Source organism: Numida meleagris, chromosome 4, assembly GCF_002078875.1.
Source record: "Numida meleagris isolate 19003 breed g44 Domestic line chromosome 4, NumMel1.0, whole genome shotgun sequence".
NCBI classification, from domain to species: domain Eukaryota; kingdom Metazoa; phylum Chordata; class Aves; order Galliformes; family Numididae; genus Numida; species Numida meleagris.
The window spans coordinates 81,259,973-81,281,834 of record NC_034412.1 but is presented as its reverse complement, the minus strand read 5'-3'; the positions used below and the strand labels follow the sequence as shown (position 1 = coordinate 81,281,834).

Here is a 21,862-nt window from a genome sequence, read left to right as displayed (position 1 = left end):
ATTCAAAATTCAACAGGTTTGGAATACCACAAAATAGCTATCTTGAACTGCAATAATCCCAGTCCAGATGCTTGCATGAATAGATTACAAGAAAAATTTAAAGCAATATTTGCATGTTAGCATCCTGAAACATCCTTTGACACCTAGTGATTTAAAATTGCAGAGTTACAGCAGGAACCAGATACTCTGATTTTACAGCGTTTATCCCTGCTGGACACCTTAGCAGTACTCAGGATGTCAGGTTATTTTTCCTGCAAGAGAAAATCCCCACAGCTGTAACATGGACAGTGTGTGCCCGTGGGGCTGGGGTGACCCAGGTAGCACCGCACACCCCACTCACCGGTGTCCACGAGAGTAGAACTGGAACAGAAAAACGACACGCCACCAAAAAGCACTCCCTTACCTTCTAAACCTGCTTCAATCAGCCCAAACTGTTCCAACACTTTCACAAAAAGCACAATCACGATCAAAACTGCTATCATTTCAAGCCCTTCCAAGTTCATGGTGAGTTAGGTCATGGTCTGAGCACAGCCACTGAGGAAAGTGCTCTCCCGCCCGGCTCTCCTGGCGAAGCCATCGCTCTACGCGGGGGCAGGGGGGAGCGGGGCGGACATCCTGGCCGCGGCCCGCCGGGCGCAGCCCCGCTCCCGGGCGGTGCGGAGGGCCCGGCCGCCCCAAGGGCCCCCGGGCCGGGAAGAACAAGGCAAAGAACCACCTGGGGCCGGCGAGCCGCCGGCGTGGCCGCGCGGCTGCTGGCAGCGTCGGTGCGGGTAGCACGTCGCCTAGGAGACGCGGGGACCGGGCCTCGCATTGGACAGAGAGGGACAGAAAAGAGCTGGAAGCAAAAAGAGGGAAGGAGCCGGGGGGGACGTGGGGACGGGGCAGAGCCCCCTGCGTGAGCCGGGGTGCGACATGCCAACTTTCTGCGAGTTTCTCCTTGGGAAGGGAAAAAAATGAGAGGTGCAGCATGTGGCTGGCAATGCACGAGACGCTGCTCAGCGCCGTGCGTTACGAAATGCTTTTCATAATGAACAACAACTTCTTTAATTTTCCTGCCTTATTAAGCTTTGTTTAGTGCTTAGGATGATTTGGGAAACAAACGTTTGAAAGAACAGATTGAGAGGAAGAGGGGAAAGTACACTCATTATTTTTTATGGTCTCTCACTTCAGTAGTACGTGCTAAATGGAGTGTTTTCCCAGAGAAACAGCACAAATACAGCCAGAGGACTACCAGGTATCTCCCACCTGCTGCCCTCCTGCAGAGGTCTGCAGCTCTGCCTCACGCAGCACAAAGTGCCATGCATGGCTAAGGAAACACTATTTAAATCCCTAAATAATTTAGCATCTAAGAAGGAATTTGCATTAGAAAAACAGCGACTCTATTACAAAAAAAATGAGCAAGGAACAACTGCAATAAATTTAATCCTCTCTGGTAGAGTATTGTCCCTCACGTGGCTGGAATCCATTACTGTCCATTTCTTTCTTTGGATTATGTTCAAAAAACATCTTTGTGTCATGTAAGAGCTGGCAGCAACTCTAAATTCCCCAGGTATACTCGCATTGTGGTGTGTGTTATCATTACTGAAAACAATGAGAAGAAGTGGGAATAAGAGGAGTGATATAACGAATAATAAAATAGAATAATAAATAGAAAAAAAAGAACCCCACAACATCTTCTACTGTGAATATACAAAGATTAATCCAGATTAATATTTGCATGTCACTATCCCATGTTTTTTTGCTCAAGACTGAATTCCCTGAAGCTGCTTAACACTTTTTCTGTTAGAAAACCTAAGGTTTAACTGCTCCATCTTAAGCATATTGAAATAGACCGTTGCTGGCTCTGCTTAAGACACAGTGCAAATCTTTAAGTTTGCATTCATTTCTCTTCTGCAGGCCGTTTTTCCTTGGTTAGCTGCTTTTATGTGCTGCAAACTTTTTCCTTACATTCTTCTTCTTTCTCTAGTTTAATCTTTCTTTCAAACAAGCTGAAAATCTTATCTGCTAAGCTACATTATCAATGGTTTTAAGGACTGTAGGTCCTGCTCTGGTGTCCCTGCTGGAGCAGGGATGGGACCAGATGGGCCCAGAGGTCCCTGCCAGCCTCAACCATTCTGTGATTCTGGGATTCTCTTTCTCATGTGCTGTGAACCAGTTATGAGAATCTCCTCTACGTTTTTTCTCTTTTTGACATATATAGAGATAATACACAAATAAAGATTCTTTCCTTTATTAGCTCATTACTTCTTAGTAAAATCTTATGAAACCTTACAAAAGGTATTTCTCTTGCTGTCTCCTGTTCAACAAAGCATTTCATATACAATCTTTTATCATGAGAGTAAATATATGAAATTGAAATCACTGGTCATATTTCAAGCTAGGGATATATCTAAATGATCACTTCTCATCTTGTGATGCAGCTTTAAACTACAATACAGTGATTTTTTTTACACTGTTATGACTAAGATCCTAGGTACCATGAATCATACTGCTATTGCTTAATATTGTATATCATGAAATGTTAATGTTAAAAAAAAGGCTCAATCAATTTGGATTGAAAACTGATAAGTGGGTCTACAGAGAGTTCCCAGGAATGCTTATCTTTCTTCCTTACATTTCCTCTTTTTATGCACTCATATTCATTGAGCCACTCTCCATTTTTTGCCATGGCTCCAGTGAGGATGATTATTATCCTCTGTCATTCTTTACCACCTAATGAAAGAGTTTATGGGAACCTGCCCTGCATCACTTAAAATCACTTGGATTTCCTTAAAAAGTTCAGATAGGTGATCTGAGCTAACCTTCATGACTTTGCCTAAAGAAAACTTGGATGTATCTACAAACTATTACGCTAACTGACTTTGGGAAAAGCTATCATTGGTAGGACAGCAGATAGCAAGAGATGCTAATGGTCTCTTCCACTGGTAGAGATAGATGCAGAAGATGTCTATGGAAAGCAAGAGAAAACTCAAATGGGAGTCCAGTCCAGAAAGCTCAAAGCACCAGTGGGAGTCCAGTGCAATGTGAAAAACTGAAAGCAGAATCTCTAACAGAAGCTACAATTTCTTGATTTTGACTAAGAAAAATCTAGATAGTAGTTTTAGGCATGCATATGATAAAGATACGAATAACATTCCAAATCCATAGCAACATTTTAAAAGCTATGATGTCCCTGCAACTTATTACAAAGAGAAATAATATTTCTTTCTATCTTTAATAAGAACAGCTTTGAACAAGTACTTATAACTTATTTTTAATATACTTTGAACATGTATATCTACAAGAGTAGCTATTCAAAAATAATATATATTTTTTATCTTTAAAATGGGTAAAATTCTTTCTAAATGAGGAAATGGGCCAGAAAATCATGAGGTATCATAATTAACACAAATGCTTTATTATCTCTGCAGCTAGTGTTTAGTCCCTGTAACTCATGTGTTTACTTTTTTTCACTCTCTGGAATTTACTTCTAGTATAAAAAATAGAGAATAAAATAAAACATAAATGTAAAGATTTTATGTTTATATAAAACAAGTATATATTTTAGTTTATCAAATCACTGAACAAAACCAGCAAAGTGATTAGTTTTATTCCTTTGAATGTAACCATCTTAGTAAATATTTAATGAATCCTCAAAAAAAATGTGAAATGCAGTGATGTATTCAGCTATTATAAACATTAAATCTTATAATGGCCCACGCCTTGCAACTTTCTGGGCAGTACACCAGTATGGCTTGCCTTCAAAAGACAGAATAATGATATGTATTATGATGCCCTGAACAAGAATTGTTGTCCCATATTATCAGGCAACAATAATTGTATGGGCTGGCAAAGATTATATATGTCACCCAAAGAATCTCCAGTCTTGGACAGGGGGAAAGATGTAGTCGTGAAGCAGAAGTTTTGGCTCTTCACACTCTGCTTTACATTTAAATAGCAGCACATACATCTCGTGTTCTTACAGAAGTGACTAAATAGAAAACGTTATTAACTGCAATATTCATAAACAGGCTTTTCAAAGATTCAGTGACATAAGACATCCTTACCAAACAGTTGAGTTCTAGTCCCATTTCAAAAGTATACCTGAAATTCTGGATACTATCCTAACACCACTCTTCAGAAGTTTTGATTTGCTACAGAAGGTCAGAAGCAGCACACAAACTATCAAGATGTCAATAATTCTAATTAGTCTTTTGAATTCTCTTTGAGTATTCGTTAGTCCTTAACACTGAATTATATTTCCAGTCCATCTCTTGAATATGTGGCTCCCTGAATCTGTTAGTGTGTTTTTCTGGAAGCTGATGCAGACATCATACTTATGGTGGCCATGAATTACATGTCATTAGAAGACAGAAATTTTTTCATCATGTGGAAGAATGTTATTCAGATAACTCCATCTTTACTGTAAATCCTTAAACCTCATTAAAAAGTAAAAGTCATCAAAAAAGTTCAATGTCATAAAAATGTCAGACAACTATATTTTAAAACTCTTTGTGGAAACTGAAGCTGAAAAATGTTTGGCTGTTACAATTTCACAGATGAAGCTCAGCTGCTCTCATGATTTGTTTGCGCTACTTATTTATTAGCAAGATTTTTTCATGAGAGAATATAGAGATCATTTTCAAAACTACAGAGGAAATCTTTTCAAAAAGAATTTCCAAAGAATCATTTGTAAATCTCCTGTGCATCATCAGTAATGAAGCAGCAACTCTTTTATTTCAAATTTTGAGATAGTCAGTGTGTCAAGGGATTATGTTTTATATTTGCTTTAATTTTCTCTAAGTGACAGTTGGCCTCAATAAATTCATGTCCAATGCCTCACAACTGTGAGACGTCACAGGTGCTACCAGGTTTTCAGCAGCTTTTTTCACCATGCTTCTTTAGGCCTCCTAGCAGAATATGACCCACCCCTCCATTACATCCCGTATCGTTCAAGAGACTGTCTTATTACAGCAGTGTAACGGTGTTTGAGCTTGTGAGACAAGTAATTTCATTGATTTTTTTTCTACCTATGTCAGTCCAGTACACCCTAAACCTAGGCGTTCCTTATTTATTTTTCCCCTTATGTTCTCAAATCAAGGATATATATAATGCCAGCACTGCAACAGCTCTAAGAATCAGATGCCTTCTTGTGTAACCTCCTGTAAGAAGCCTCCCTTAGCAGGGGGCTGGACGAGGTGATCTACTGAGGTCCTTTCCAGCCCCTATGATTCTGAGATTCTGTAATTCTATGATACTGTTTTTTCCGTCAAAGAACAAAAATCTTCATTTAGACTTTCATGTTTTTGAATCTCAACTACTGTGACTTTCTCTCTGCTTTTCTTGTGAAGTGCTAATTTTCTCTCTTTTTTTTTTCAGTCCACTCAAGAGTACTGCTACAAATACTATCATTCTGGCTTGTCGCTCCAACTATCTCAGCCCTCCCTTTACATTCATCTAGTGGATCCACTTCATAATATATATAGTATTTGCCATCACCTTCAAGGCCAGTCTTACCACACTACTGCCATACTTAGACACTTCTGAATTTCAGAAAATACTGAGCTTTTAACTCTCTCAATCAATAGTGCTAGCCTTACTTAATCACAAATTAAACTTTATTCATAAAGAAATGTTACTGGCTCTAATACAGCCTTTTAATATTCTGAAAAACCATTACATCTGTTCTCTCTCAAATTCTTCCTTAAACTACAGTAATGGAAGTCTGCAATGTCCTGCCAAAGCCTCACAAGGTAGAGTGATATGACCATCACAAAGCATCCTATTCGTATTGTGTTTGTTTGTTCTTCTATCTCTGCCACTTCTGAGGTCTTACTTTATTCTTAAATGTTAGGTCACTTAGGAATAACAGATTTCAATAAAAACTGCACAATCTATGCAAAAACATTTCCTCAGTATATCTAGACCTCATTGTAGATTGCCATTTTCTGTTTTCCAGAACAGCTTTCCCCACATAACTCTGGGATATTTTTTTTTATTCATCCATAGGGTGCAATGACCCAAGAAAGGACTTTTACAATGATCAGCAGAGAAACTGCAAAACCATAGAAACTATTACCAACTCGCATTTTCAATGGAACTATTTAGCTCTGCAAAATAGAGAGCCTCACAATGTACTGGGAAAGCATTCATACATTATGTTCAGTTGCTGCGTTTGTAAAACCATGCACCATAAACTAAATAGACATCCTGGTAACAAGATAGATTTGCTAACAAAACTTACTAAAATTATACTAGGTCTTCCTAAAAACACAACTACGTTAAACACAGCTATTCAAACTCTTGTCCAAAATTATAATCCATTAACAAACTATACTGAAAGATTACAACAAAAAACTAGCTTGAAGTATATCTGTTTCATCACTTTCTATAATTTCTAGCACAAGAGGCAGATGTATAGTTGCAATGGTAGAGCATATGGATGCCAAGATTTTTAATTCCATAGCCAAGGATGGAAGGTGGAAATTTATTATGATATTTCAATTTTCATGTGGATAACAAAGGGAGAAGATACATCACTAATAATTAGAAATATAGTCATTTTTTTGCTACATTTTTTTCCTGCATGTTATTGGAAAACTGTCAAGCTTCCTGTGGGCTTTAGCTGTGAACACTGTGTTAAGTGAACTTTATCATAAGTATGTTTAGAAAACTTATTTACAGTCTCAAAATAAAAGACTGACAGAAGGGTTCCTTCAGTTCAGCTGATGTAGCGTGTGGATGTTCGCCAGACTTTTCCTCCTAATCCCTTGTTGGTTCATTAGTAGCTTGCTGCAGACAACAAAGGACTTTTATGCCAATCAACAGTAAAAAGTCACAGGAAAGCCTACCTCATACACTTATGGAAAACAGATTGAGAGACTGCAACAAGGCAACGCCTTTCAAACTTCTTCCTAAACTAACAAACAAAAAAACAAAGAAACAAAACAAAACAAAACAAAAAAAAAAACACAACAACAAATAAAACACAAAACAAAACAGAACCAAGAAGCCAGAGAAATTGGAACATCTACTGGATCTTACAGTCTGACTTAAGCACCAGTGACCTGTTAGAGTGTACTCCTAGTTCAAATGGTGAGCTCCCACTTTTCCCAGAAGTTATTATTAAGGCAAATAACAGAAGAAAAGTGACAAGTTGAATGCCTTTTTTTCAGGCTGGTTATATACAGCTTACCAACATTCATAAAGAAAATAAGTAAGCTGACATTGTTTCCAAGTCTGCCCAATTAGCCTACTTGGAGCGCTGTGAAGGAGCCCAACAAGTTTCTTCACATCTTGACAGTGTCTTTTTTTGTTTGTTTGTTCCTACAGACCTTTCACAGAATCATAGAATGGCCTGGGTTGAAAAGGACCTCAAAGATCATTTAGTTTCAACCCCCCTGCTGTGGGCAGGGTCACCAACCACTAGACCAGGCTGCCCAGAGCCTTTACCACAGACCTTTACCACATAAAAGACCAATCCATACAAATCCATGTGCCTAAGCAAACTCCTGCATTCACATGAAGGAGTTTTGAGTGATGCTGTCATCTTACTAGAGAAACTCACTGAAGTGCGGGCTGGGTTTCCTAAAGAATCAAGGCTTGTATAATTTTTCTCACGCTGAAGAAACAAAATAACTTATCTCAGTCATGTATTCAATAGTAAGTCTTATCTTTTGATATCCAATCACTGTTAAGAAGTGAAGTTGTTTTCAACCAGCTGACAAGGATAGTTGGCCGCTCTAATTGAACAATTAGTCCTACCTCGTTCAGTTGCATACGTGGTCTTTATCGCAGAGGTTTGAAGAAGGTTAGTGAAACAGTCCAGAGAAACAAAAAGTACTGGCATTTACTACTTGAATGTGGAAGAGATTTCTCTGCATGTAGCACAAAGACTTAGAGATTTTGAACAGTTCTAAATTCAGCAGAGCTACTCTAAACTTAACAGGCAGGAAATTCTTCTTGTTGCTAACATTTTTTCTCCCCTTTCTGTCTTTATATAATATAAAGGTCTGTATTACCACTTCCTCTATTTTCTTACTCTTTGTATTCACTTGGTATATCTTTCTCCATAAAATAGTCATTAACATATCAGCAATATGACTGGGTTTTTTTTTACAGATTATTAATTCTATTTGTCTCTTCAGTCTTCATCACTCCAGGCTTTTTAAAATATGCTTTTAAATAAATTCGTATTTCATGCGTTGTAACAATTAGGTCTTGACTTCTACCTTCTCCATTTGGTTCCAGGATGTGAATATGTTTCTGTGTGAGCTGGTAGCCTTCCAAAAGGGTGTGAAAATTTCAGTGGCAAAAAGAAATCCAGTGGATACACACAAGACACTGAGACTTGTTTACATCTTTTTTTAAAACATGTCTAAAGAATGTTGCTCTTTGTTTTTAATAGCTTATAAGAAGTTCTAAGAGAGGCCAGATATTTACTTTGCTTTTTTATTCACTGGCAATATATGATAAAGAGAGTTCAAAATACGAAATATGACATTTAACGTACCTCACTTGTCGAAATAAAAAACAAGTGTGACGCCTGAAAACCTTTGCTACTGTTAGGTATTTATTTCTGTTTCTTATTCCTTTCTCTGAATATCTGATCAGTTGTTTGATCGCTGGTCAATCCCTATATTCTCTTCCATCATGAAAATGACACCGGTATTCATGCAATTTCTTTATTTCATTGTGGATAAACCAGATGAATAGGCAGCCATAGCTTTGGCTTGTACTTATCTTCCACCTCCCAGAAACAGAAGCAGTCTTAGGAATTTTCCCCTGATTACACTTTAGAAACCCTACAAGCTATAAAGCAGTGACTTTGTGACACCCATGGTTTTGTTATCTGTCTTTCATGGCCTGTGGGCTTGGCTATTTCCATGCTTGCTGACTTTTCTGTGACTTTATTTCTGAAGAAACATTTTCATCTCATTGGTTGCAGTATTTTCCACTTCAGTATAATTTTTCATCTTCTCAGGTTGTTTTATGGCTTTACAGTATCTCCTGCTCACACTGCCAGTCATTAAGTACATCAGTCAGTCTGCAGCTTCTACTTTTGGACACTGTTCACATTGTTCTTTGTCCTCTTTTGTCCTGGCTGCTGACCACTTACACTATGAACATTAAAGTAAAAGGTGAAAGCTTGCCTCTGTTTTTTCAGGTTCTGTTCTAAGCTGCTACTGCAGATTAGATTCTTCTTTTGAATACACTGCATAACTCAGAAACATTATTCTTCTGTTAAATTATCCAGATTAGCTATAAATCTTTCTGCAACCAAATGCATCTTTGATGATGCACTGGATACATCTCTTTGAGACTAACTTTTGGTTTTTTTTACTTTACACATTTGTAGCATCAGTCTGGATCTTACAGGTAGCTAGCCCATTTTATACACAAATTAGGCTAATGTTTTCAACATCTGAGCAATTCTACTAATGGAACAGCTTAGTTAATGCTGATAAAGCTTTCCTTCCATTACTTCCTGCAAAAGGCACGATCTAGTCACTCCCACATTCAGGGCTCAGGTCAGAAATCACTGTTCTGGATCATTTAACTTTCTCACTCACAACTGTTCACTGTCAAAAAAATCACTGGCCAAATTTCTATAGCTTCATATCTGCCTAGGGAAACCCACAGCAACCTCTCAACTGGCCAGGGATTGTTTTTAAATTGCAAGCTCAAGTCTGCTCCTGTTGCAGCTGAGCAATGTTTTGACAATGTAGTTGTGTGCCCAATTATGTTGATCTCAGACCAGTTCAGACATGTTAACAATCTCTTTCTATCTGGCATCTCACTATCAAAGTGCCAAAGAATGGATGGATCAGACATACTAGTACATTAAGACGGAGTGTCCTCTTGGCAGTTATCAAAATACAGAAACACACCTGCAACTCTCAGTAAACAACTTACTGGTATGAACTGCACGTGATGTTCTATCCATTTAATATTATCACTGTTTTCTACTGTCTCCACTCTATGCTACATATACTATCTTGAGTATCCTGCAATGATACCTTCTTTGCTGTGGCTTTTCACCATTATCTTTTTGATAGTTTTATCATTTCAGTATAGGGAGGTTCTTCCTATTTCCAAAAAGATATAATATGCTGCTTCAGACTACAAGGAGAACTGAACTTCCATCGCATGCTTTTTTACAGACACATTTACACTGAATCCTTGCTACTTGGTCTTACAACATGTTAATTAACTAAGTCACACAGGAAGTGAACACAGGATTAAGTGCTACTCTAGGACTATGATGCTGCGATCCTAAGCTAAATACTTACAGGCCAGCACTGAAAATATTACATTAATGACATCAGAATAAAGCTGATGCATTAATTAATGAGTTTAGTAGTTGCTTAGTAGCAGCATTAATTAATGAGTTTAGCAGTTGCTTAACAGCAGCCTTGAAGTGTCATCAATGTTAGACATTCCATAGCTTCACATGAAAATAAGAAAAAATAAATACCAAATGGATTGTAAGAGAACCAAACATGGTATATTACTACCCGTTACTTACTAAGCGTGAGAGCTGGGATATTTCTGTAATCAAAAAAATGCTACACACAGGGCAAGTTAGCAGACTGCATTGTTTTTTTTTTTTTCCTCTCACATGGGGACAATTTTCAGTGATACAGAATAAATTCAGAAGACATTTTGAAAAACTGCACAATTTAGAGGGAGTAATTCCTCATTCTCATGACTTACATCAGTGAAACTTGTTCTGTTCATGAAGCTTTGAAATCTTTCCTATTCCCTATTCACTACTTCATATTGTTGCAAAAGTAGTAAAAGTGTCAGGGTAAAAATTTAATGTAATAATTATCTGAAACTAGAGCAATATTTTAGTGATCATCAGAATTGATGCATATACCTTGCTGAGCGTTAGACATACATAGACCTTACATTTCAGGTTTCAAATAGGATCACTGAAAGTGAATGAATGTAATACACCACCAACGCAAGATAACTACTAACAAATCAAAAACATTCCTATTGTAAAGAATACTTGAAATAAAGCTTGCAAAAAACAGCTACCTAATAAAAATATTTTAAAAGTAATTCTGCAGACTTGGAATTTTAAAGATCTGCAACTTTAACGGATCTCAAGAATCCACCTCATCCAGTCTCTTGCATTATACTCATATGACTCCTGATAGACATTTAAAAAGAATTAGAGCCCCCTTCAAAGTACTCCAGCCCTTCTTCACTCTCTAGCAAAGTTGACCCCCATCCCAGTAGTTGTCCTAAATTCCCCATTCTTTTCTGCTGCTGTTTGAGCCCATTTCTTCTCATCTTAATCATGCAGCTCTGTAAATCTGTCCCTCAAAACAAGCAGGTTTCCCCCTAGAAAAAATTATTTGAAGCAATAATATAACATCCGTTATTCCTTTTGTATACATCTCACATAAATTTCTTACTTATGATCATAGAATCATAGAATCCTTAGAGTTGGAAGGGACCTTTAAAGGTCATCTAGTCCAACTCCTCTGCAATGAACAGGGACATGCACAATTAGATCACGTTGCCCAGGGCCTGATCCAGCCTTGCCTGGAACAGCCTTGCCTCGTAAGTCTCCAGGGATGGAGCATCAACCACATCTCTGGGCAACCTGTTCCAGTGCCTCACCACACTCACTGTAAAACACTTTTTCCTTTATCTAACCTAAACCTAGATATAAGGAAAAAGTGATCTTCTGGGGCATATTTTTTAAATAAGAAAACTGAACATCTGAAATGTTCGAGCTTTTTCTTAAAAACAGTTTTTCAAAAAAGGAAAAAAAAAATTGGAAAACACATTTTTCCATTTAGAAATTTTAGCATAATCCAGAACAAACTCTAAATTATGTTTTCCACAGACTGTGAAATAATTCATATTAAAACTGACCGATTTTAAGTTGTACTCTTTCCTTTATTTTTCTTCATTTAGGCTGAAAACTTCCCTAGGCATTGTCTGTGTTGTTGTATACATTCAGAAAATCATCCCAGCTGTATAGTAATCTAAATAGTAAAGCAATAAAATGAAGGAAGTTACTCAGGCTTTCTTTTTAACTGGAACATACCTGAATTGAAAAGTCTGATGGGAACATGCTTTCTATTTCACTCGGAAGCCTCTGAGTACCACTGTTTCCAAAGGTTCATTTGGAATCTCAGACCGAGATCAGCAAAATTATTCTAGGTATATGGTGCTCAGCAGTGGTCAGCATGTGTCCCTGACTCTTACGAGTATGTACTGTGACCATGTACAGTAAAAAAAAAAAACAGCACACAGATTTATTTTTTGCCAGCTGTACCAGAAAAGAAAGTCCTACCAGAAATCTTGCAAATACAGAGGATGTCTGTACACAGGGATTTTGCATTTTGAGCTCTGTATTAGCAAAAAGATAAATGAACTTAAGGTTATTCATCGAGTTCCTGACCTGCAAAAACAATTACATACCTTGTATACATTATTCACTCAAGAAAATCTAGTGTCTGCTGCAATAAATCAATTTAGTATTGATATGGTACTTCTGCGCAGACAGACCACTTAATCTGTTATGTGTGTCTAAGTCAGGACATAAATAAGAAAATTTTGATCAGAAATAAATATTACTGACCTCATGAAATCTTTTCAGCACCACAATGTCCAGTGTCCCAGCAGAGAAACTGCTTTGTGTTGAGGGAGCTGCTGCCAAACCCTCAATATATAAATTATTTTGCTCCTGAATGTGTTGATCTCTGGGCAGAGATGGGCTTTAAATAACTGTCTCATGGCATGTTAACAGTTGATGTAGCTGGATTTCAATTCTATGTAATTTACTGAACACTAGAGAGTTTTATTACAAGGTTCAGGATAAATTAAATGAAAATTAAGTACAAATGAAGCACGGGTCACAGAAAAGCAGAATTCAAAGAAATACAAGAAAAAAAATAGCATCTGTTACAGCATCCAAAAAGACAGCATCTGTTTTCAGGAAATAAAATTGTTTTGCTGAGGTTGGAATTTGTCATGTTAGACAGGGAGAATGATGCCTCAAGTAAGTGGAGGAAGAATCATCTGGAAACACTGTTGCCTCTTATTTAGTGTAGAACCAAACCCATTTTGAGTGCTGAGAAAGCATTACATGAGATTTCATAGATGTCAGGGGAATAGTATGTGTGAGATAATGTCTCTCCTTCATTTCACAGTGGAAAGAGCCAAACAAACAAACTAAAACAGATTAAAATCCTATGCACTCTGTGACACAACCTGCAAGCAACAAGACCTATTTGATAAACTGCTGGGCTCAAAGGTACTGGACATAATTTATGGTCATTTTCAAAAGTACAACATAGGTGCAAAATTTAGGAGTTTGAAATGATAAATGTTTTATTTAGCAGTGGAGTAAAGAGTAGCATGCCCCATGTGGGGCTTAGAATAAGAAAGATCACAGAATCACAGAATTGCAGGGGTTGGAAGGGACTTCAAGAGATCATCAAGTCCAACCCCCCCGCTAAAGCAGGTGCTCTACTACAGGTAGCACAGGTAGGTGTCCAGACAGGTCTTGTATATCTCCATAGAAGGAGACTCCACAACCTCTCTGGGCAACCTGTTCCAGTGCTCTGTTATCCTCACTGTAAAGAAATTCTTCCCCATGTTTGTATGGAACTTCCTATGTACAAGTTTTAGGCCATTTACTCCTTGACCTACCTCTACGCACCACTGAGAAGAGCCTGGCCTCATCCATTTGCCTCCCACCTCCCTTTAGATACTTATAAATATTAATCAGATCCTCCCTCAGTCTTCTTTTCCCCATGCCTAACAGACGCAGGTTACTCAGCCTTTCCTCATGCAGGAGATGCTCCAGGCCCTTTATCATCTTTGTGGCCCTTTGCTGGACTCCTTCTAGGAGATCCCTGACTTTTTTGAACTGGTGAACCCAGAACTGGACACAAAAGATGGTAATCAAGGAATCAGATGCCTACAGAGCAAGGTTTCTCTCTTTCTGAAACTGAGGGGAACTCTTTGGAAGGTGATGGTAACAGTTGGTACTCTGTGCTTTTTCTCTTCAGAACTATCTGGCTTTGTGGCGTACTGGTTCTGCTTTTGGGGACCATGTAATCATGTTAAACTCTTTTCTGTGGAGCATCTTTGCATTGCTGGAGCTCTAAGGGGGTCTGCTCAGTTGTGATACAGCTACTAGTTGTAGTTATTAACTCATGCAGGGAACAGATCCGTGTCCTCTGATCCTACGGGCAGAACTGCTGACTACCATGGCTGTGAGTTATGGATCTATATGAAATAATAATAAAAAAAAAACAAAACAACTTTGACTCAAAGACAGTGCCTTGTTTACACTGGGCTATTTTAAAGGGACAGAAAACATCAAATAAAGGATATTCACAAACAGGATTCAAGCTCTCTGCTTGCTTTAACACAGGCTGTTGGAGTGCCCTAGAGTGCCTTTACATTTTTAAAAATAAGGGTACATGAATAGACATGTACCTCATCTTTTTAAGATAAATGAGTCACAGACCTCCAATCATGGTTCTTTGCTCTCGTATTTTACATTTAAGAAAATACATTACTTGTACATGTTATTGCATCCTTATTAAAGTCCTGTGAACATAGTTAATCTCACTGCATACGATCAGGATGGCAGCAATATTAACACAGTGAAAAGTAACAGATTTCATTACTAATGTGTTGGGGTTTTTTGAAACAGATACTAAGATTGTTTTACCTCAAGAGGACTATTGGCAAATAACACTTTTCTGGGTAAACATTTTTGTCTATGAGTTGGATTCTATGTAACAAAAAATTCAATTTTTTTATGAATTTACTTCACTAAACCATTCTTAGTGTATTCTGGAAATTGGTTCATTTATCTCTCTGTATACACTTACTTCATATACTGTAAGTAACACAGAGCTTGATACCCACCCCAAAATCTGAGCATTCAGTCTGTCTGCTATACTATAAGATATCTTAAAGTATCTATGACAACACTCTAATTTTCTTGCTGTAATGTCTGTAATTGCTTTGAGTGTATTAGTCTACTGTGAAAGGTTGAAAAAGGGAAGGTAGAGTACAGCTCTTGCTGTGCAGAAATGCAATTTGGAAAAGGCAGACACTGACTCTTTAAATAATAACAATGGAGTTAAGATTAAAGAGACTCCAAAACTCTTTGAAATTTATCATCTTAAAAGTTTATTCATAAGGAGTCTGAATCGTTATAGCTTAATCAACTGCTGAAGCTCACAAACTTCCTAAAATCAAATGTATGAAAAATTGACTACATAGATTGATGATTGTGCATTTATTTCTACCTGCTATATTCTCTAGCACAATCTTAATTAATAATTTAAGTTTTCTTTTTAATTCTTTCATTAATTCTTTTCACTCTGAAAATGAGGTCTGCTTACTCACTTGAACTCCTCCGTATCAAATACAGGATAGAAAAGAATAACAGGTTCTTAAGTTCCCAGTTCTCTGTTGGACATTAGAAGTAATGTTCTAGCTAAAATGGCACAAGATACTGTATGACATAGAGACTTCTCTGGCTATAAATAATCAGGAATGCAAGACCATTGCTTAGCATTTCCTTAATTCCAACCTCTTTCTCATGTGATTTCAAATCCTGATCCAAGCTTCCTGAGGAAAAACTTGACAGAGCTGAATCCATTATCTGACTGTTATTACCCACCTATTTCCTCATTTTGTACTGCATTAATGAGGCTACATAAAGCACTGGAGTTGACAAACTTCAGATTTTTATATTCTGGGAAGGATAAACAGGCAATTTAATAACACAATCACTTAGGAGCTGCCAAATCCAAATCTTCTAAGTTTGTAGCTCTCTACTGATATTGAATGGGGAAAAGGAAAGATTAGGAGCACTTAGAAATAACAAAAAAGCTGATAAGCTTTTAAATTCATGCACGCAGACTACTGGTATGATGTGTTTTGATTTGAATTGTACAAGCTGTTGAAACACTTTCAAGCAAAAACATAATACAAACACCTGAAGTTTATATAATTAATTTAAAAAACTGGATTTTGCAGTATCCTAAAAGCAACCCATTGTTACACATACAGTGAGACCACTGAACTAGGAAATGTCCTGCCAGCCATGTCTGTGCTGCTATTGATCTACATGGATGCAGTAATTTCCATGACAAGAAGAACACTGTGGGCTTTAGCACTGAACTGCCATGTGATAGTCACATGGTGAGGACTTGCTGTTCAAAAGCTGAACAGAGCATGTATAGTCGTCATTTATCCAGAGGTTAGTGTGAATGGAGTTTTAAATCCATTTAAAAGCCCATCTTTAAATGGGCTTCTAGGTGTTTAGAAGGTTAAAACAAACTGTTGTATAAGTTTTATCCCATCCTCACTGAAACTCCCAGATTATCAGGGGCTTTCTGCAAGTCTGAGAACTCCAAACAAGTCCCAGATTTGTGAAACTGTGTTCAGGCAAAGACATACCTCTTAAGCCATGGAAGAAACAGATCTTGTAACAATACATTCAACTCAAGAGAAAGATAGAACTGTTCTAGCTTTATCTGGTAGTCATACACCAATTAAAATTATGGCAGAGTTTGGAAAGATGAGCAGTAAGAACTACACCAGGTGTAAAACATTCACATAGAAAGTGTATTTTCTGCAGGTCAAAATTCAAGTAGAGAAGACATTTCTGAGACTGAAACTAATTAAAAGTTATGTGGATTTCCTTCCCCACCCCCTCCACAGGCATTTGTTCAAAAATCTCCAAGGATTTTGTGTTAGAGAGCAAGAGACTGAAATATGGCAGAAGCAAATCCATAGCGGAGAGACAGATCATGATGAAATTTTCTGTGTACAATCAGAGGTCTAAGGGAATCTGACTGTAAGTTTCACCTCTGCTATGTAGGTTATGGCCAACAGATGTCATGAGAAAAGGAAAATTCCTTTGGGACTTGGGTACTGAGAAAAGAAGAAAAATCATTTGCTCCAGAAATGAGAGACTGTGAGTACTGTCATTTACTTACATGCTGCTTTTGTCTGTAATCTGAGGCTTATGGAATTAAAAAAAAAGTTGAAAGCAGAAAGAGTCACTGAGAGCTGTGAGACTACAGCCCTTATCACGCTTCTCTGCTACTTGGTTTAGAAAACAGAATGATACAAAGGAATAAGTTCCTGTGAATGCATCCACTCTGGGTATTACCAAGTGGGAAAGTGCATGGGATTCTCAGGAGGCATTACTCCCCAACATCCTCATCCCCTGCTATCTCTGAAGAAGAAAACAGAATACAATGTTCACGTGTGGAAGAAAGTGAGGAGTAGTTTGTTGAAGAAGCTAGGAGATGGTCACATTAAGCAAGAAGGTATTTAAATTAAATATTGTATGTAGCTGAGAGAGAAAATCATACTGAAATAACAGAAGAGGAAAATTTTCAGAAATAAAAAGATACCTGAACTGAAGGGTGGGTGAGAAATAGAGTACTTTAAGACCACACAGAAACCAGCTGAGGAAATCTGAATAAGAGATTTCACATCTCCTTATAATTTTCTTTAGTTTTTCTTTCATTCTTCTTCACTCTTAGAGGAACTTTCCCCTAAATTCTCATTGTAATGTAAAAATATTAAAATTTAGCACTTATTCACATTTCAAGTTTGTATATATACTTTTTTTTTTTTTCCTTTAAGACCTTGGCAAAGGTACCTGCACTCTCCTATTAGAATTTATGAAATATACACAGCTACCTAAATCATGTCTGACAGCTTCAGTTAATGTGGGCAGGTGGATTTTACACTGTGAAATACACTTCATCCATAACTATTAAAGTATACTGCACAAGTTATGTGACCAAGAGAGACAAAGGGAGTGCAAAGAGTTAAAGCTTCCATGGTAACCTGGGCAGTGAGGATGCAATTGGCTTGCGTGGTCCCTGCTGTCATGTCTTGATTCCATGCCAACAAATCATGAACTGTCCATCATTTCACACATCTATTTTTAGAGCATCCTTAGCTGCTACCAATAAAATGATAAATGATACATGCTGGTCAAAGAAAGGGCTGTTTCCATCTGAAAAGTAAGCTGGAGCTTCGGAGTAAAACACCATGACAAAGGTGCTGATCTTCAGGAAAGACAGACCTGAGGCTTTGTTCAAATTGCCCTTTGCTTTTCTTAGCAGCAACTTGTTCCTAACTAAAGGCAAGCAAGATCTGTGCCAAACAGGACCTAATACATTGTAACTATTTGGTGAATTCTTCCAAAGGGACAGTACTTCTGAAGACTCAGTCTCAAGTGAGAGGCATTTATATATTGCCTCATCTAAATTCAAGCACCTCCTCCTTTATGCATTGAATAGCAATGCATGCAGGTACTTAAACATGATGAATGCAGTCATGGAGGCTTTAATAATGTGTTTCTCTGGGAAACAGCTCTGTTCATATAGGACACTCAACACTCAAATTATCAACAGAAATTGCTTATGATGTAGCATTCATTGCTGTGTTTGCACTCCTACAACAAAAAAGGCTAAATATATATAGACAAATAGGGCCATTTAGTGGAAGGCAAAGAATGAAAATAAAGTCTTATCTTATGTGGCCAAATCTAAACCAGCAGAAGTCACATCATGCCATGACAGGGAAACTCAGCATAAAACATTCAACTTAAAACGCCCTCGGAGTCTCAAATGACAACACCTTAGAGAAGTAAAGGAATACCTCATTTTCAGTACTCTTCATAGATCTGCTTCTCTTTCTGTTCGATGTTCATCACTTTTTCTTCTTACTCTAAATATTTTGCACTTTGTCATGCTTCAGAATAACTTGCTAGACTTCAGACCTACTTTTATATACAAACCCAGCCTACTAAATCATTCAATGATATATCCTGTAGATACAAAGCTTTATCATTTTTATGGGCGGATTAGTTATGGATACTGATCAGCAAATAATTTTAAACTATTGTTTATTCCCATTAACTTTATATTATTTAAAATAAGGAGAGGAAGGCCTGTGGAGAAGGGACTGTAGGTTATTAAAAACGTAATCAGTCTCCAAACTACTGGAATTTTACACTTTAATTTTACAAAACTGAAAGTTTTGTGGTTTTTTTGTTGTTGTTGTTTCTCTTTTTTTAATTTAATAAAGTCAGTTTTCTTTTTGTGTTCAAACATCTTTGTGTGTATATATCAATACATTAAAGCCAGGATAGTAAACTGCAGTTTTCAGACTGTTTTTCAGGCAGGCAGAATACATTCTGAAAAATGAGAACAGTAATATCATTAGAATTCTTCTACTTCATTTGCTAATCTCCTTGTTTATGTGACAGCAGAGAGCTTTTTCTACCAGCCAGTACATTTCTCTTTCAGTGTATTGTGTTTGCTTCAGAAGCAGAATAAACTTCTTTTTTAATATTGCCTTCTTTATATATACCTTATCAGAATAAATAAATAAATAAATATTGACTATTGCGTTATTATTTAGCTTTTACATTACTAATTTTTATTTTTTTAAAGGATAGATGAAACTGCAGGACTGACTGTATCTCAAGTTCCAAGGAAAACTTCATCAAATTTACCCTGGTGTTTTTCTTCTACAAAAGAAGTGTTCCTCAACTACAAACAAGGTTAATTGTAGCATTTAAGAGAACATGTCTTTTTGTTTCTGTGCTACTGTGGAGCACCAGGATTAGAGTTACGCTAAAGATATTACGTAAGAATGGTTCATGTTATTTTGGCACCAGCATGTATTAATTTTCAAAGCACTTTAAAAGGTTTACATTTTTTTTCAGTCTTGGAATGTCAGTTGGGCCCTGAGCTGACATAATTGCATAGCAGCATAAGCATGCTGTTCATCTGTAGGATCAACAAGGACAGAGGCACTTTCATCATACTTATAAGACACCAGGTTTACACGTCACAGTCACCTCCAGTGCCAATCCAGAGAGGTTTAAAGTGGTCATCTCCTAGGAAACACTGTTTCATGAAGAAAAAGAAATATAGTACCCCTGTAACCCCTTGTTAAGAGTATGTTGAATTACACTGAGTGAATGCTTTGATTGCACATCTCTCTTTGCAAATTGTTGGCTAGCTGTTCTCACTATCACCGTCAAAGCCATAAATAGAAAAAGGTGAAAGAAAGAAGGAAAGTGGAGAACAGAGAGCTGTCTTACTACTCACAGGTATGGGAAGAGGGAACAGTCATCCTGATCTGCTCACCTCTATGCTCCCTCCTGCCCTCCAGTCAGGTGCCTCATAGAATCACAGCATGGCTGAAGTTCAAAAGGACTGCTGGATGTCACCTGGTCCCAACCCTGCTCCAGCAGGGACACCAGAGCAGTGTGCCCAGGCCTACGTTCAGGCAGCTTCTGAAGATCTCCAAGGAGGAGATCTCACAGCCTCTGGGCAACCTGTGCCAGTGCTGTCACCCACACAGCACAGAAGTGCTTCCTGGTGTTCAGGGGGAACCTCCTGTGCTCCAATTTGTGTCCAGTGCCAAGAGGCACTGCTGACAAGAACCTGGCTCTGTCCTCTCTGTACCCTCCCTTCAGGCATTTACAGACAGTGTTGAGATACTCTTGAGCCTTTCTTCTCCAGGCTGAACAGTCCTAGCTGTCTCAGCCTCTCGTCACAGGAAGGTGCTCCAATCTCACCATCATCTTGGTGGTGCTGTGCTGGACTTTCTGCTATATCTCCACATCTCTCCAGTACACGTTTTTAATTATAAATGATCAGCTGCATGCTCACCATTTCTGTCAGCACAGTATATTGTGTGCCACTCCATAGTACGCTGTGAAAATACTGTTGTGCAATTGATGGAAGGATTCATTTATGAATTCTGCATACAGTACATACTTATAATTTAAATTGCCTAACATATCTACCTGTGACTCACAGGTACTAATTCTTTGCTCCTCTGAACAGCTGGATTTGTTAACAGAATAAGTTTCCCTGTGAACAAGAGTAGTAACAAGAGACTTTTAGAAAAAATGTTCTTGATAAAAATGGATAAACATGACCCTGTTGATGCTATCGTTAATAATTAGGAATATTTGCATAAATGTGAGCAAAGATGGATGACTTTAAACAATGGTCACTAATTAAGAGACTGAAAGAAACAAAGGACTAATAACACCTTATAAACAAAGACAGGCATATTAGCATACTGTATCTCATATCATTGCAGTAATGTCAGAAAGACAAACAGTCCTGATTATACCTGAAGCAATACTATAACTAATGCCATCAGTCACAGCAAGGGACTTTTGCTTGCTGTTCATTTCTTACATAAACTCTGTTTTTTAAATTAGGTCTGTTGCTGAAATATATGTGTGTATGAAAATGAATAAAATCTGTTGTAATAATATGCTAACTGAAGGATCTCCTTGCAAGTGAATTATTAGTCACCACTTCCTAAAACTAGCTAATCATTATGCAGACTTCAGTCTAAGGCATATTGTTAGAAGTGAATGGCAGATCATTAGAATAGTCCATTTTCCAGAATTCTTGACAGAAAAGCTGATTTTCCTTTTACATGACAAGAAAATATTCTCTGAATATTTTCAAATTGTGCTAATTAAAGTGTTGCAACTATTTTGAGTTGCATGCTTTGGGACATGCATTGTGTTAATTCCTGAAATCTAGCAGAGAGGCACAGGTGATATGTAAATAATTTGATAATTTTTCTTTGGCTAAATCTCTGAAAAGCAGTGGTCCCGCTTTGTAATGACTTCTTAAAAATAAAGCTCTGCATTCCTGTATATGATATGGGCCACTCAATAAGGTTATTGATGACTGACAAAATAGTACTAGATTTTCTACAGGAAACGAGACCTGTGAAGGGATGAACCTTCTCTTACTTAATTGTGTATTTAGTGAACAGCACTGTCACCACATTTCCCATATGCAAGTGAATCAAC

At 37.6% G+C, this 21,862-nt stretch overlaps 1 protein-coding gene across 3 annotated transcripts in view; it reads right to left on the bottom strand.

Annotated features, from left to right (window-relative positions):
- KCNIP4 (potassium voltage-gated channel interacting protein 4) overlaps positions 1-21,862 on the bottom strand; it is a 296,711-nt gene that overhangs the window by 189,653 nt on the left and 85,196 nt on the right. The window contains exon 1 of one of the 3 annotated variants that reach the window (XM_021395284.1): positions 404-763. The exons of 1 other annotated variant lie outside the window; for it this stretch is intronic. In XM_021395284.1, coding sequence (XP_021250959.1) covers positions 404-503 — 100 coding nt within the window. In that variant the 5' untranslated portion in view covers positions 504-763. Of the gene's footprint in view, positions 1-403; positions 764-21,862 lie in introns of those variants that run through there. One more of the 3 variants, XM_021395286.1, reaches the window with a different exon arrangement.